The following is a 15,399-nucleotide window of genomic DNA, read 5'->3' as shown; positions in this document are numbered from 1 at the left end:
TAATATTCTACCCAAATTACCTTCCGATACCTCCCTCTATATATCCGAACCTCTCTCAGTAAATGGATTCTTATTCACCGTGGCTGAAGGCCTAGAAACTTGATCCTAAAAATTTTATAGGAGGGAGATTGCTGCCAGCTTGCCAGGCTAAGGCATCAGTGTGGGGGCATCCAAGAGAGGGGTAATTTTTCATTTCACGGGGGGGTGGGGTAGTCATTTCACCCTTGCCTATGGATAATGATTATATATGAGAATGCTTCTTTAGATTTAAAGAATCTCTTCCCTTCCCTTGAGTTTCTCTTGCAACCAAGTGGAGTCTAAAAAGGGAAAAAGAAAAATGGAAAGGGATGGAAAGAAGTGAAAAAAAAAAAAAACACTTAGGCCTGGATTATGCTTGAGAAGCAGAGGCCCACCAGATGCGATGCCGAAACCTCGCATCCCCAACTTATCCTTGGGAAATTGGTTGGAGTAATTTTAAAGAAAGGGACAAAGGTGTAATTTTGTTCATTGTAATAGTAATGACTTGGGGTCTTAGTCGTGCGATTTGCGATTTGTTATGGTAGTTTTAGCAAGAGGGACTGGTTCTCATGGTTTTAAAGTTCTACCAACCATGCATCCTTTCTCAATATAAAGTAATGCCTCAAGCCTCCCTATCCATCATCATCACAAACAAGAAAATGGAGAAATACTCCAACACACTTATCATTACCTCAACTTGTTGCTTATCCTCTCACTATGCTCTCCTCACCCGTAGGAACAGTAATTTTCTGGTACTAGTGGTTCAGAACAGAGCTATAATTATCTCTCTACTTCTCATATATGGATCCCTTTTTCTAAAGTCATGCTTTTCAATCACTTTTATTTATGTGCGGTTCTGCTTCTTTCCCTTCTTCCTTCCCTTTGTACCGTATACATCCAAACAACTTTCTGAAGATCTAAGCGTGAGATTTCTTCTCTTTGTACCATTTTGGTAAGAAGGCCAGTGATGGTTTAGTGACACACCAACAACATGAACCCATTTCCACAGTAAGCCCATTTAGTATGTTTGTGGATTCCCACGACTGATGACATTTCTCGGTGCCCAAATAAAGATATGAAAAAACTCGATGTTGTGATCACAGTATTAAGCTTTTAAAATTGTTTGGCTAATTTTAATCTTTTTGACCCACCAAATAGAGTGGTAATTAGTTTGTTGTTTTCACGCTTAATGCATTTAGTCCATAAAGTTGCTTTAATAAGTGGGATCCAAACATCGCCTTAGAAAGAAATGCTTCTAAGGAGGATCCCATTATTACTATAGCATGGTTTGACAAGGTTGAGCCATCAACTTAGCTATTAACATATTGCTGTGATCTGTAGGGCTTGCTGACTTATGGAGTATGTAATACCTAATTCTATCAAGATAAGCAAGCAATCTCTGTGGAGGGAGGGATTTTGAAAAGATAAATAATCTGGTTAATGAATTGTGGTTTCTAGGTACCCTTTTAGTGTTTTTAGTTCTATTGAAATTAAAGTGAATAAAATGTACTACGGAGAATTGAATTTGGTGATTCTTAGGCAAGCAGAACTCAGTCTCCATTGATTCCGATTTGAATTGGTTTGGAATCGGTCAGAATCAGCCAGAAAATGGAATAACGAAGACAAAACATAAAGATTTCCACAGATTTGTTGATTTTATTTTGGAGTTTTTTATTAAAAGATTTGTAGATCTTGATACAAGAGATAGGTTTCTTTGATTTTCTGCTGACCAATGTTCCTAAGTTTGTGGATTCAAAGTGCATTCGTGACTGATTCCAAAGAAGTGTTTATAAATCAGGCAAATTTGGAATCGAGGTCGGTCGATTAATGCTGATTTCGATCCGATTGTTTGAACAATGTTCCTAGGCTTGTGGATTTGAGCCTAATTAATGGTTTGGGAGTCTAGGCACAATCAGTTTCTTTCAACGTTTTTCTCTATTTTTATTGAGATTACCATTTGTTAACGAGGCTGAGTTCTATGCTCTAATTTCTAGGATTCTCAGGGCTAAGGAGCTAGGAATCTAGAAATTATGGATAGACTGTAATTCAATGGCGGTGTCGATCTATAGAGAGAGAGAGAGAGAGAGAGAGAGAGAGAGAGAGAGAGGTTGTCCAAATGGGGAGAAATCGTAGGAAACAGAGGAGTGAGAGGAGTGAGTGATGAGAGACGAAAGAACGAACGAGAGACAGATATGCAGGGTGAGGGTTTCAAGAAAATAGGTTTTATAAAGTAATTTTATAATTTTAATATCAAAACCTTTATTTTAAATAAAAACAAGTTTCACAAATAATTCCAAACACATGAAAAAATGAAAAAATTATCAAAAAATGAAAAAGAAAAAAGAGGGCCTTATTACTAGCGATAAAAAAGATGACCGCTAAAATTTCATATTTTATAATTAAATAAAAAGATATTATTAATGGTGGACTCTATAAACTGCGGGCCGTCAAAGGTGTTTTTAAATAGACTATCACCGGCGATAAAATTACTGCCCGTACAAATATCTCTTTAGAAGTAATAAATATTTCTCGTTGTGGAAAATATGAAATTTCAGACTATTTAGTGACAGTAAATTGTAATGCCGCTAAAGACCCCTTTTAGTGGTGATAAAAATTACTACGGCTAAAAGTCTGACTCCCTTTTCTTATAACGTTAGTCAAAATTGTTTTAAGATTTTAATCATTTGAGGTAGAAAAAATGTGTTCCTCTGGGCCTTAGGTAGAGTCCCCAAAGAATCGTCATAGTGCCACTTCTTGGAACCTCTCTATTCCTATTTAAAGGGGTAGCCTTGTCTTTTAAATTACTTTCTATTTCTTTTTCCCCCATTAGGATTATTCTTGTGATTTTTGGACTTATTTAATACAAATTTATTCACTAAAAAATAAATTTAAATTTACTTACAATGGGGGTTAACCAAAAATGATTCTTGTGTTTCTTATGATTGCCACTTCGCGATGAAGATTTTATTTCCTAATTAAGAGTAAGCTAAATATACACGTATACGTATTTATCTTATAGCCTAACCATCAAATCTGAGATTGTCATAATCACATTTATGTTTCAAGAAACACACTAGCAACAATCACTACAACTAGTTTATACCTTTTAATAACCTTGAAAGGCACTACCTAACCTAAAGCCTCGATGAGTAAAAATGATCTAAAGTGCCAAAAAGACAGTGGAGCTTCCAAGTGGGGGATCTTTATTCCGTCAATTTGTCTGCCCCTCAATTTCCTCAATTCCATCTAAGAGGGGGACAGAAATGACCACCTTATCCCCTGCCCGAATACACTGCCCGAGATGGGGTCCACCTCCCTCTATTAGAGGGAATTGAGGAAATTGACGGGAAGACAAATTGAGGTGATATTTTTCCGCTCCCCAAGTTCCTTAAAATTTAATTCGCAGTCAAGACAATATAATTACAGAGAGATTAGTGTATAAATAAAATAAATTCCAAAACCATGATTATTTTTGTAATGGATGTCTTACTCAAAGTGCATTAGATGTACGGAAGGAGGTCGATCTTGGAATTTAAACTATTGGTTGATCTACGGTTAGGCTATGATATTTTTTTTGGCCAATTGTTCTTTGTGCTGGGAGGCTGTACCCAGACACATGGGGGCTGGTGAAATGACCACCTTGCTCCCTTGAATGGCAGGCCCATGTGTTTGTGTGCAAGTTGCGCTACGGCACAGAGAACATCAATCCATTTTTTTTAGGAAGAGTGGTAAAAAGAAGACTTTATTCAACATCAATGTGAGTCAGTATTCATGGCAAGAGTAGAACACATTTCCATAATTCATGAATCGGAATTGGGTCACACAGTCTTACACATCGTCAAAAATACCCTCCTAATTAGGGAGGACACTATTTTTTTTTCCATTTCATAAAAAACTTTTTTGTGCATTCTAAATGGCAATGGGTGGGATACGTATAATTACCTAATCACACATGCAGTATGTATGTACACGTGTAGGTGATCTAGCATCTTGGTTGACATGCTAGCAAGTTGTTGTTTGAAGTAGGAGTGTCAACCGGTTGGGCTCAGTCGATCTCGATCGGGCCTAACTGGGTTCCACTCATCTCAAGCCCTGCATCATGACCGTCGTTTAGCGAATCAGGCTGGGCTCAATCGATCTCGAGCTATAATCGGGCTACTAGAATCATGCCTTAAATGGACTATGAGCCTGTTTATTGTTTAATTTTCAATGGTTTTTAAACGAGTCTTAACCGGACTAAAAGGATGATGTTCATTATTTATTCATCTTATCCAATCTATTATCCATTAATTAAATTGATCATCAAAGTTTCCTTCCTATGTTTCTTATGGTGTAAAGAAATGCCACTATTTAAAATAGCACACGAGGCCCAATCAGTTTTTTTTTTAAAAAAAACAGCAAAATTAAAATTACCAAAACACCCTATGATGTCTTTTTCTTGTCTCGTTGCATAGCAATGATTTGACAATAGAATTATGTATGAGACAATCAACTCAAAGCTTAAAAATAATAATCAATTGCTCTAATCTGTCCAAAACATCTTTCTAGTTCTGCCCTCAACTACTCATCCAATCAACTTAATAGTTAGAAAATATATCTTAGGGTAAAATGGGAATTTCAAGCAATCTTAAATGGGTCGAGCTAGGATCGGGTGGGTTAGGTCGGGCTCTCAATGGGGTGGGACCCCACACTGGGACTGCCCAATTATTAAACGTGTCGGTCCAACACTTTTAATAATCGGGCTGGGGCGATCTTTAATCAGACGGGCTCTATCGGGCCTATCGCTCCGGGCATAGAATTGACACCCGTAGTTTGAAGTATGTTAAATAGGAAAGAGATCACTGCCTGGTCGCATGGCTCTGGCACAAACGCAAGGCCAATGATAGCAAACGCAGAGACATCAACATGGATGAGATTTCTTATTTCACTGGGTGGGGTAGTAATTCCACGTGTTCCTATTATTTTTATCAAAATAATTAAAAGCCATTTAAACCTAAGGATAGAAGAATGCTAGCCATATAGTTTAATTCAACTCAACTCAAATAAGCCTTATCCCAACTTGTAAGCCAAATTCCAAGTAATTAAGGCCCAAAACTTCCAGACTTCAAAAACAGATCGATGAGGGTAGACCCATTTCCCAAAGTTGTAAAAGGAAGTACTTATTAAGGATAAAATATGACTTCTAGGTTCATTATATTGATGGTAATGTATGGTATAAAACCTTTCATGGATTAAAAAAAAAAAAATTCATTTTCATTTTAAGGATAGCTAAAGCTAATGCTTGTTTAGCTTGACTAGTCAGGATTGTAGTCATTGAACAATTTGTAACCCAACCGAGTCAATCTACCTTTATAGGCCTGATATAAAACTTGTTTTCTGACACTTGAACCCACCTGCAGACCAACCATTTCTTTTCTGCTAGCTAGGTTCTTGAGGTTGGGTAACCCAACCAAGCTGGTCGTTATCTGGGTCAGTTCCGGTTCAACCAGTCTTTGGTTTAGATACTCATCTTAGTGCTTAACCTGAACAGGCCTGACGACCATAAGACCATTCCACCATGCACCTTTTACATTCACAGAAATGTTCATGAAGACAGATGGATATTGTTGCTTATTCTGACCAGATCAGATGGGTCAGTCAGACATCACTTGGGGGGAACCTATGGAATAAGGGGCCCAGTATCCTACACGTGCATCAAATGTCCCAATAATAGATGGCCGCCCGGCCACTGGCTTTCAGAGAGGACAAAAGGAAGTAAAACTTGATGTGCCCATATGTTGATCAAAAGGAAGTAAAATTTGATGGGCTCCAAATGCTGATCAAAAGGAAGTAAAATTTGATGTGCACATCCATATATTGACCGAAAGGAAGTAAAATTTGATCTGCCCAGTTGTTGATCTTCATCTTGATTTTATTTTTGTTTTCTTGAGAATTGAAAGAGCAAAGGATATAAGGAAGAGAAGGAGAAAGATAATGCAATTTTTTTTTAATTGTACAATCACAATTATCTCTTGTTTTATACTATTTATATCGTATTGTGACAAACTCAGTATGTAATATGGAGAATATATATATATATATATATATTTTTAAATGTGCTTCAAAAAAAAATAAAATTTATAGATAAGATGGTTAAAAATAATTGGATTATTAATTTTAATTGTCTGCACATAAAATGCTTTATTTTGGGGTGAATAGGCAATATATTGAACAAAGTGCAAGAAATAAAAGGAATCCCTTACAAGAGAAGCCGGGGAAAGCCAAAAAAGAAAAGATTATACAACAAAATTAAACCATTATTGCACAGAGGAAGCACCAGAAACCACAAGCTGAATAGGCAAACCCTAAGAGGAAACCAAGTACCTATTATGGGAAGTATCGATACATAGGTTTTGGAAGGCTTGCATCTTACCCCTAACCTCCAAATGAGATTGATTCCTAAACTTAGTGGATATTTCTGCATCGTCTAGCCCACTTCTTTAGGTTCCATTTCATTCAAATATGATAAATGTTAGCTCCAAACACAATCTTAGGTTCCATTTCATCCAAATATGATAAATGTTAGTTCCAAACACAATCTTACCAATTAAGGAAGTGAAGATATGATTAATGTGATGGAATTGTTGGGGATCCAAAAAGAAACTCCGATTAGCGAAAGCAAGATCCTCCTTAATAATATCCTAGGCAACGTAAAACAAATCCATATTAAAGCCATCTAGCTAGGGGATTTATTCTTCTAGATGGACCTAACTGCAATCAAGATCTCTTCTTCTGATTGCAAGGATTGGATATCTACAATTTGATCCATTGAGAGAAACTTGTCAAATAACTAGGGATGTAAACGGATCGGATTCAGCTCGGATAGTGCTATATCCGCATCAGCATCCGCATTCGATTAGCTTTCGGACGGATTCAGATAGTACTAAACGGATACGGACACTGATACGGATCAGATATTTTATCCGTTTACATGTAAATGTAGCTTTTCGGATAGCTATAGCCTATCCATATCCATATTCGTTTAGCTTTCAGACGGATTCGGATAGTGCTAAACAGATACAGACATGAATTCGAAAACAGATTTTGGTTATTCATTTACATCCCTACAAATAACCCACCATTCTATCTAACTTTCAAGAATTTATGGAAATACGTCGAATTAGAATCTCCTAGCTGCAAGCCTGCAACCAAGTAACTCTAGATTTTTGCCTTAAAAAACTCTCTTCTTGAGAGAGAGAAGGGAGCCTGATCTGGACAGATTGAAGTTCAGCGTTACATTGTTGCACCAATGAAAAGACATTTCCAAAGGTTGACAAATTCCAAGTCTTCAACGACGCCTTAATAACCTCCCTAAGTTTCATAGCAAAAGAGCACAACGAAGAGGAAATCCTCACCAAGGGTTTGTCTCCAACTTTTTTAACGACTTTTTGAAAATCCTTGTGAGAAGACCTTATAGAGAAATTACAAGACTCACAAACCCTAAATTTATGTTTAGATATATTGAAAATGAGAACTACATATATACATTAAACATTAATAGCTTATAATAATATTTTGGTTTGGGGTACAAGATCGTTGTATGGTTGTGTAGTGCCTGCACCACGGGTTAATAAGAGAGCGTGGAGCATCTGATTGAATGGATTTGTAATCCATTGAGGGCTGAGTGGTATTTTTATTTGGTCTTGTGTCTAAGCGCAAGAATCACACGATCGATTAGCGTTCTTTTTCTTAAGATTTATTTCGTTTCTTCTAGCTTCAAGAAATTATTAGGTTAGATTAGTTAATATAATATTTTGAAAAGAGAATGTAAAAGATGTGAGGAAACGGAACATCATAAACAATATTAGTTTAATTTAAAGGGCTGATGTTCTCTGTACCGCAGCGCAGTCTACACCCACACACGTGGGTTTGCCATTCAAGGGGCAGGGTGGTCATTTCATCCACCCCATGTGTTTGGGCACAACCTACGCCCCAGGCACAGATAACATTTGGCCTAATTTAAATTAGTAACATGAAATGTTTATTTATTCAAATAATTAAAAATTATTTAAGCGAAAGGGTAGAAGAATGCTAGCCATACAACACTGTAATTAGTTAAGCATAATCCAATTCAATTCAACTCAATTAAGCCTTATCTATCCCAACTTAATTATAAGCCAAATTCCAAGTCAGGATCCCCTCTCAGGCCCAAAACTTTCAGACCTCAAGAACAGATGAGGGAAGATCCATTTCCCAAAGTTTTTAAAAGGAAGTACTTAATGATAAAATATGACTTCTAGGTTCTTGAGGTTGGGTAACCCAAGTTGATCTTGATCTGGGTCAGTTCCGGTTCAACCAGTCTTTGGTTTATATACTCATATTAGTGCTTAACCTGATCACTAGGCCTGACGAGCATAATACCATTCCACCACCTTATACATTAACAAAAATGTTCATGAAGACAGATGGTTATTGGTGCTTATTCTGACCAGATCAAATGGGTCAGTCAGACATCACTTAGGGGTACCTATAGAATAAGGGGTTCCAGTGTCCTACACGTGCATCAAATGTCCCAATAATAGATGGCCATTCGTCCTATGGGTTTCAGAGAGGACAAAAACAAGTAAAATTTGATGTGCCCATATGTTGATCTTCACCTTAATTTTTAAGGAAGAGAAGAAGGAAACCAGTTGCTTTATGAGACACTGACCGGAAAAGATAATAAAAAGAAAATTAGAAGTGAAAATGGGTTGGTGTCCAAAAGAATATATTCTATTTATATCCATATATTCTTAATGTCTAAGCAAATATATGAAGTTCTTCAATCTCCATCGATCAAAACAATAGTGTAGATCACAAAATGGTTTTATTCTGAATTGGGTTTTTGGTTCATTCCCTGATTTTCCGTAGAACCATGTACGATTGGTAACATAGAAAGGGAAAATGAGAGGAAGGATAAGGTTCGGATGAGAAGGGAGGAGAGAGGGCATAGATTTAGTGCTCTCTGCTTTGCTGTTTTCCCTTCAAGTTGATCTCTCAACTTTTGTCAAATTCAGCTAATAACAAGATTTTGAGTACATGGAAAGATCAAAGAAAATTTCTATTGTCATGAATGTGTTATTTCAACCCTAAAAAGATTCTAAAAAGCATTGCAAAACCCTAATAATGGAAAAGAAAGAAAGGATAACAATGACCCTCTTATGATATGGAATAGGGAGGGAAGGATAAAAAAAAGAAAAGCAACATTATCCCATTATAGAGTCAGGACCTTGTCACCATTAACTGCTGAGTTGGATCAGTCCATTCATGCTGAGTACTTTAATTTGTTTGTAGTAAATTACTGATAATTTTAAATAAACATGGGTAGTTAACTAACTACTTGATTAATAGTTAATGGAGATGTTTTAAGTACAGAAGAGAATATTAAAAATGAGTTTGAGATCTAAGATGGATAAGATTTGTATTTGTTTATCAGATTGTAACATGAATAGAATCAATAGAGATAGAATATTTAAAAAGAGGGTATGGAGGAAACTAAGCATAAATTCTTGTTTTAGTATGGATATTGAGTCATCATCATGGAAAGGGAAAACTTACCTTTATGGTTGGTGGAGGTTAAATCAAGCTTCTTGTAGTAGTAGTAGTAGTCTCTGTATACCAATATGAAGCTAATTTACTCTTTTAAGAACAACCCTATTGTACTAGAGAGGGATAGTTAACAAAATTGATATTAATGTGTTAAACTTGTGTCTGTTGCAATGGTGTACAGCAATGTTAGTAAAGTGGTGAGAAACCAAGTTGAAGTTTGGCCCACTTACTGAAAACAAACTTACTTCACAATCTGAGGAACTAGTGAATGACTCATCAACCCCATTCTGGTTATCATAGGGAACACTCATGATTAATCACATTTGCAGCTAATTTAGGTTTGGCAATTGCACTCATCAAATTAAAGATGAACAATATATCAGACTACTCTAAAAGGATATAACAGAAGTACATAATTTCGATTATTTGCTCAAGCTGATTTGTGGTAAAGTTGATTAGCTACTAAAAGTAGGGCTCATATTCAACATTGGATGCTAAGACAACTGTTACGCAGTTGGCCGATTCAGCCTCATGCGATGGAGCACTTGATTCGGAAGAGGTCTTGGTTTTGAGCTTCCTGTTCTTCACCTTCTCCCCCCCCCCCCCCTTTAGAACAGTATTCATGATTACCCAAAAAAAAAAAAATGAAATTTGTAGATGTAGAATCACGGAAAATCTCACATCATACACTTAGGGATATACCATGGAATGAACATATATCCTATGATCTCTCTCACTTGGAATGACACATTTCAAAACCGTGAGACTCCAGACCCAATAGAAAATAAGAGAAGAGTGGTCTAGGTTACCAACAACTAATATGATCAGTCAGATGGACATATATACCTTGGGTCATGGATGTCAGATTCCAATCTGACAGTGCATAATAGCATTTTAAAAGCATTGGCAATCCTTCACTTCTTTCTCACATTCTCACATTCTCTGGCTGCCAGTCTGGGTTTCACTTTCACCTTTAGTGAGTGCAATTTCTTCATTCAAATTCTATGGTTCAAATGAGTGAATGGGCCACTGGCCAGGGAAGGGCTAGGGAAGGGGCTTCTTAGGAGTGGGTTGTCTTGGTGTAGGTACTTTCTATATCAAATATGGAGACCTCAAGCATGAGGTTCGAACTCATCTTCATCCCCTCAACAATGGAGTACAAATGTAGTACTCTGTACAGTGCACACTGACTCACAGAATGATTATAAAACCCAATTCTCTTGGGTTCTTTCTTTTGGTTTAGGAAAGGTGGTCCTAACTGAGTCAACTCATCTTTAATCATAAACCAAGCAAAACTCAGTTGTTTTCCAAACTCATCTTCAATAGTGGAATACAGTGCATCTCCACACTTTACATTGGCTTTTCAACTAGTATCACCATCACAGTGAAAAATTTGGCCCCTTAATACACTAAGGAGAGATAGAAGAGAGAGAGAGAGACATGTCGAGCTGTAGGATGAGTGACCATGGCTACTTGAAAAGTATTTTAAGAATGTCTGGAAGCCTTCCTTATATGACTCAAATTAAAGGAATTCTGTTTCAGGGCATGAAATCGGTTTAGATCTAAATTTTTAGACTTGGAAGCCACCTTACATTCCAAAACACTTCGCACACCCAAAGAAAATCTCTGTCTTCTTGTCGTACACAAAAAGCACCCAAACACATGTGCCAAATAAAGTAATAATCAGCCCGCCCCCAACTTTTCTCCTTATAAATGAAGGCCTCTCAGTCTCCCTCACCATTGTTCGATCCTCCCAAGCTTCCCAAGAAATCTTTCCTCTTCTCTAGCCTCCAACATTTCTCTGTTTCTCTCTATAATCCCATAACCATACTAGTTAGAAGGAAAGAGAAGCAAACCAAGGCTCTGTTCTGTTTCATCAATTCCCATTTCTCTCTTACTATCAGTGAATGCAAACTTGCCTTCCTTCACTAAAGAAATGGAGATTGGATCATCAAACCATGAGAAGGCAGGGGTTTTTGCTCGTGGGTGGTGGTGGCTCAAAGCCTTGCCTGTGAAGTTCAAGACCATGATAGTTGGGTTGCTGGAGAAGATAATAAAGGTGGGAAAAGATGACCCAAGAAGGGTCATCCACTCTCTGAAAGTGGGCATTGCTCTCACCTTGGTTTCACTCATTTACTACTTTAGACCCCTCTATGATGGATTTGGAGCTGCGGGTATGTGGGCCATCTTAACTGTGGTGGTTGTCTTTGAATTCACTGTAGGTAAGCTTTGTTCAAAAATTCCTTGTAGGCCCCAATACTTCTTATATGAAACTCATAGCTCATAATCCATTTGTTTAATATAAAAATTGAAGACAAAGCTTATAAGTTCATATATAAAATGTTCACTTCAGGTGCAACTTTGGGTAAAGGTATAAACAGAGGAATTGCAACATTACTAGCTGGTGCTCTTGGTCTAGGAGCTCATCAATTAGCAAGTCTTTGTGGACATAAAGGAGAGCCCATAATTCTTGGTCTCTCTACCTTCTTACTAGGTAAAATTTATTACCCAAAAGAAGTAATTATATAATTCATTATGTATTTCTCAAGCATTTTAGTTAGACTTAATTAAATTGATGATCTATGATGTGTTACAGCGGCGGCATCGACATTCTCGCGATTCTTTCCAAAAATCAAGCAAAGATATGATTATGGGGTGGTGATATTCATATTAACTTTCAGTTTAGTATCAGTATCTGGCTATAGAGTAGACAAGATTATAGAAATGGCTCATCAGAGGCTATCAACAATCATCATTGGTGGTTTTACATGTGTGACTGTGTCCATTCTCATCTGCCCAGTGTGGGCAGGTGAAGATCTTCATAACATGGTTGCACAAAACATGGAAAAGATTGCAAGTTTCCTAGAAGGTAAAATTTACTCTTATTCCAACTGATCATCAACTAGCTAGCTAGTGCATTTGTACCTTTCTACATAAAATAAACATTCAATACAACCCAACAAACCACCCAACTTTGTTTTTGTTTCATTCTCTTTCTCTATATTTGGAATCTGCAGAAACACTCACTAAGAATAATAATAATAAAACTTGCAGGGTTTGGAGGAGAGTATTTTAGCAGAAGCCCCGAGGATGGAGACAACCCTGTGACCTCTAAAAATCAAAACACATTCCTTGAGGCATATAAAAGTGTTCTCAATTCAAAAGCCACTGAAGAATCCTTGGTAAGTAAAACCTTTCACTCTCCCTCTCTGGGTTTTATTCAGTCCGGATTGTCTGAGGCAACTTTTTCTTGTGACTGGCCAGCAATGAGACCAATACCACTACATGTGATCAAGTATTACTACTATTTTTGATTATTAATGAACTTGGTTGGTTGTTATATATGGATCTCCACTTACCAAGGATAAAGGATAAATGATTTGAAAAGAATCTGGGCATGTTGCATGCTATTGAGCCTGAATAGTCAATTCTAGTTCTTGGCTCGTACCACTTAATAGGCATTTGATATAACTCATCTTTAAAAGCTAGTCATTAAAGAGAGGATGTCCAAATACCTATAAGTCTTCACATCGGACTATTCAGATCTAATGTGGGATTATTACTTCTGCCTTCCGCATGTTGATAAAGTTTGTGTTGAAGGTACACAACATCTAATTAACTGCAAAGAAAATCTATTTATTGTGCCAGTACTCTCTTTTGCTGTAAAAGGTCAGAAGAAATGGATAGTAATTTAAACAAACAATTCATAGGTGCTATTGAGGCTTTGAGCCATTAAATTGTCTGAAAAAAAAAACATTGGAAGCCTTGATAGCATCAACCCATGTACCTTATAAATCAAAATCATTCACATATAAACAGAAGGGGCTTACCTTATAGCTATTAATTGATGTTTGTGAATTTTTGCAGGCTAATTTTGCAAGGTGGGAACCGGGTCACGGCCATTTTAGGTTCCGTCATCCATGGAAACAATATCTGCAAATTGGAACTTTAAATCGACAATGCGCATATCTAATTGAAGCTCTTAATGGTTGCATCAACTCTAAGATCCAAGTATTATAACTAAACCCTTTTTCAAAATAATTTGAAAGTGACTTATCATTATGCCGTTATTTATCCCCATTGAAAAAAAAAAAAGTATGTTATATTAAAAAAAGGCAAAAAAGTAAAATTATAAATCCTTGTTTTTTCTTGTATGCAATGCAAGTAATAAGTTTCTACTTCATTAAACTCTAACCAAGGTTGTGTCTCATTCTTGCAGGCACCACCTGAATTCCGAAAGAAAATTCAGAAGGCATGCACAGATATGAGCTTGGAATGTGGCAAAGCTTTGAAGGAATTAGCCTCAGCAATCACAGAGATGAGACAACCTTGCTTGGCTGATCCCCCAGTTGAAAATGCAAAAAATGCAGCAAGTGACCTCAAGGCTTCACTCAAAACAGCAATCCTAGAGAATTCAGACCTCTTAGCGATAATGCCGGCAGCCACAGTTGTTTCATTGCTAGTTGAGATCGTACACTGCACAGAGAAGATTGCAGAGTCTGTCCATGAACTCGCTAACTTAGCTCATTTCAAGAAATCAGACCCGACAGTAGCACCTGAGAAACCGCAATTACTTCACAGGGGAACTATAAAACCACTTTCCGGTGATGAGAACCCTCAAGTTGTGATCACAATACCTGACCCCCTTGCAATTAATACCGAAATTGCTAATCCAGAATGTGTAAATAAACATTACTAAAATTCAAACAATATATGATACTCATAACTGTATTATTAGTAAATGTTACTCATATGAGCTTAACTACAGAGTTCACAATAATGTCATTTTTTGAGGGGAAGTGGCAGAAACAACTTCTTTTTTTTTTCTCTCTCTTTGGATCTGTATTAATTCTTTCTTTTTTCAGTAAATGAAACAACCCTCCTTTTTTTGGAGTCAGATTTGGTGCTTCTTCATTTCCTTTGGTCCATTAGAATAGTCTCCTTCCATCATCTAAGTAGGGGTGTCAATGGGTCGGGTTGGGCCGGGCCTGCCTAAACCCTGACCCGGGGTTGTCCCGATTTATGGCACCGTCCACGTGTCTCATTAGAACATGTTTTTGTAACATAGGATCTCAACCTATGGGACAGCTAATAAATATGTTGAAAAAATGGCGTGTGTATAAACTCTCTCTATAATTGTAACGATGTCCCCTTAATAGGCCTGGAAGCTTATAGGGGCTACAACTAAATAACAATCATGTCAGTGACTCTTTTTATGGTCCCGATCAAAATAGTAGATGATCTACTCTTTTTATGGGTTCCCACTTCATGATGATGACAAAGCTAGTAGTTATCTATGTACAATTCTCTTCTGTTTTTTTTTGTCAAGAAAATACTTATATTAAGTATATAATATATATATATATATATATGTAATATTATATACCTATAATTAATACAGATCGGGTCGGTCGGGCTGGGCCGGCTAGGCCAGATCTAAACCCCGACCGACCCGACCACTGCCAGGGTCGGACTATAACTAAACCCAAACCCGCCCTCGGGTCAAAAAATCGTGGTCGGGCCCGGGCCGGGCTCAGGGCGGGTTCGGGCGGGTTCGGGCCAGCCGGGCTTTATTGACACCCCTACATCTAAGGTGCCATCTTCTATTTTCGTCGAATTAAAAAAGAAAACTAAAATTAGGAAAAAAGAACCCACTCCAACACTCCTAGGAGTCTATCTCTCTCTTCTCCATATGAAAAGATATCTTTGCCCCATTATTTTGAGAAGGAGAAAGATAGACACATGAGAGTGTTAGCGTAAGCCACACTATCGCACATTTTGGACAGAAATTTGAGGACGAGAACGAAGCTCACA

At 37.2% G+C, this 15,399-nt stretch overlaps 1 protein-coding gene across 1 annotated transcript; it reads left to right on the top strand.

The window, feature by feature from the left end:
- Nucleotides 1-11,388: 11,388 nt before the first annotated feature.
- Nucleotides 11,389-14,313, top strand: LOC122667324 (aluminum-activated malate transporter 8-like). Its single transcript, XM_043863585.1, has 6 exons — nucleotides 11,389-11,807; nucleotides 11,939-12,079; nucleotides 12,182-12,454; nucleotides 12,640-12,767; nucleotides 13,453-13,596; nucleotides 13,805-14,313. Exons 1-6 carry the CDS (start codon nucleotides 11,522-11,524, stop codon nucleotides 14,282-14,284), a joined length of 1,452 nt encoding a protein of 483 aa, XP_043719520.1. The 5' UTR covers nucleotides 11,389-11,521; the 3' UTR covers nucleotides 14,285-14,313.
- Nucleotides 14,314-15,399: the final 1,086 nt, after the last annotated feature.

The sequence above is a fragment of the Telopea speciosissima genome, chromosome 1, assembly GCF_018873765.1.
Source record: "Telopea speciosissima isolate NSW1024214 ecotype Mountain lineage chromosome 1, Tspe_v1, whole genome shotgun sequence".
Lineage (NCBI taxonomy): Eukaryota > Viridiplantae > Streptophyta > Magnoliopsida > Proteales > Proteaceae > Telopea > Telopea speciosissima.
The sequence above is the reverse complement of the archived record's forward strand: the minus strand, read 5'-3'. Positions and strand labels throughout refer to the sequence as shown.

Coding starts and splice junctions, on each gene's coding strand:
- LOC122667324 (XM_043863585.1), top strand. CDS start 11,522: ATGGAGATTGGATCATCAAACCATGAGAAGGCAGGGGTTTTTGCTCGT. Junction 12,455..12,639: donor GATTGCAAGTTTCCTAGAAG/GTAAAATTTACT, acceptor TAAAACTTGCAG/GGTTTGGAGGAGAGTATTTT. Junction 13,597..13,804: donor GCATCAACTCTAAGATCCAA/GTATTATAACTA, acceptor TCATTCTTGCAG/GCACCACCTGAATTCCGAAA.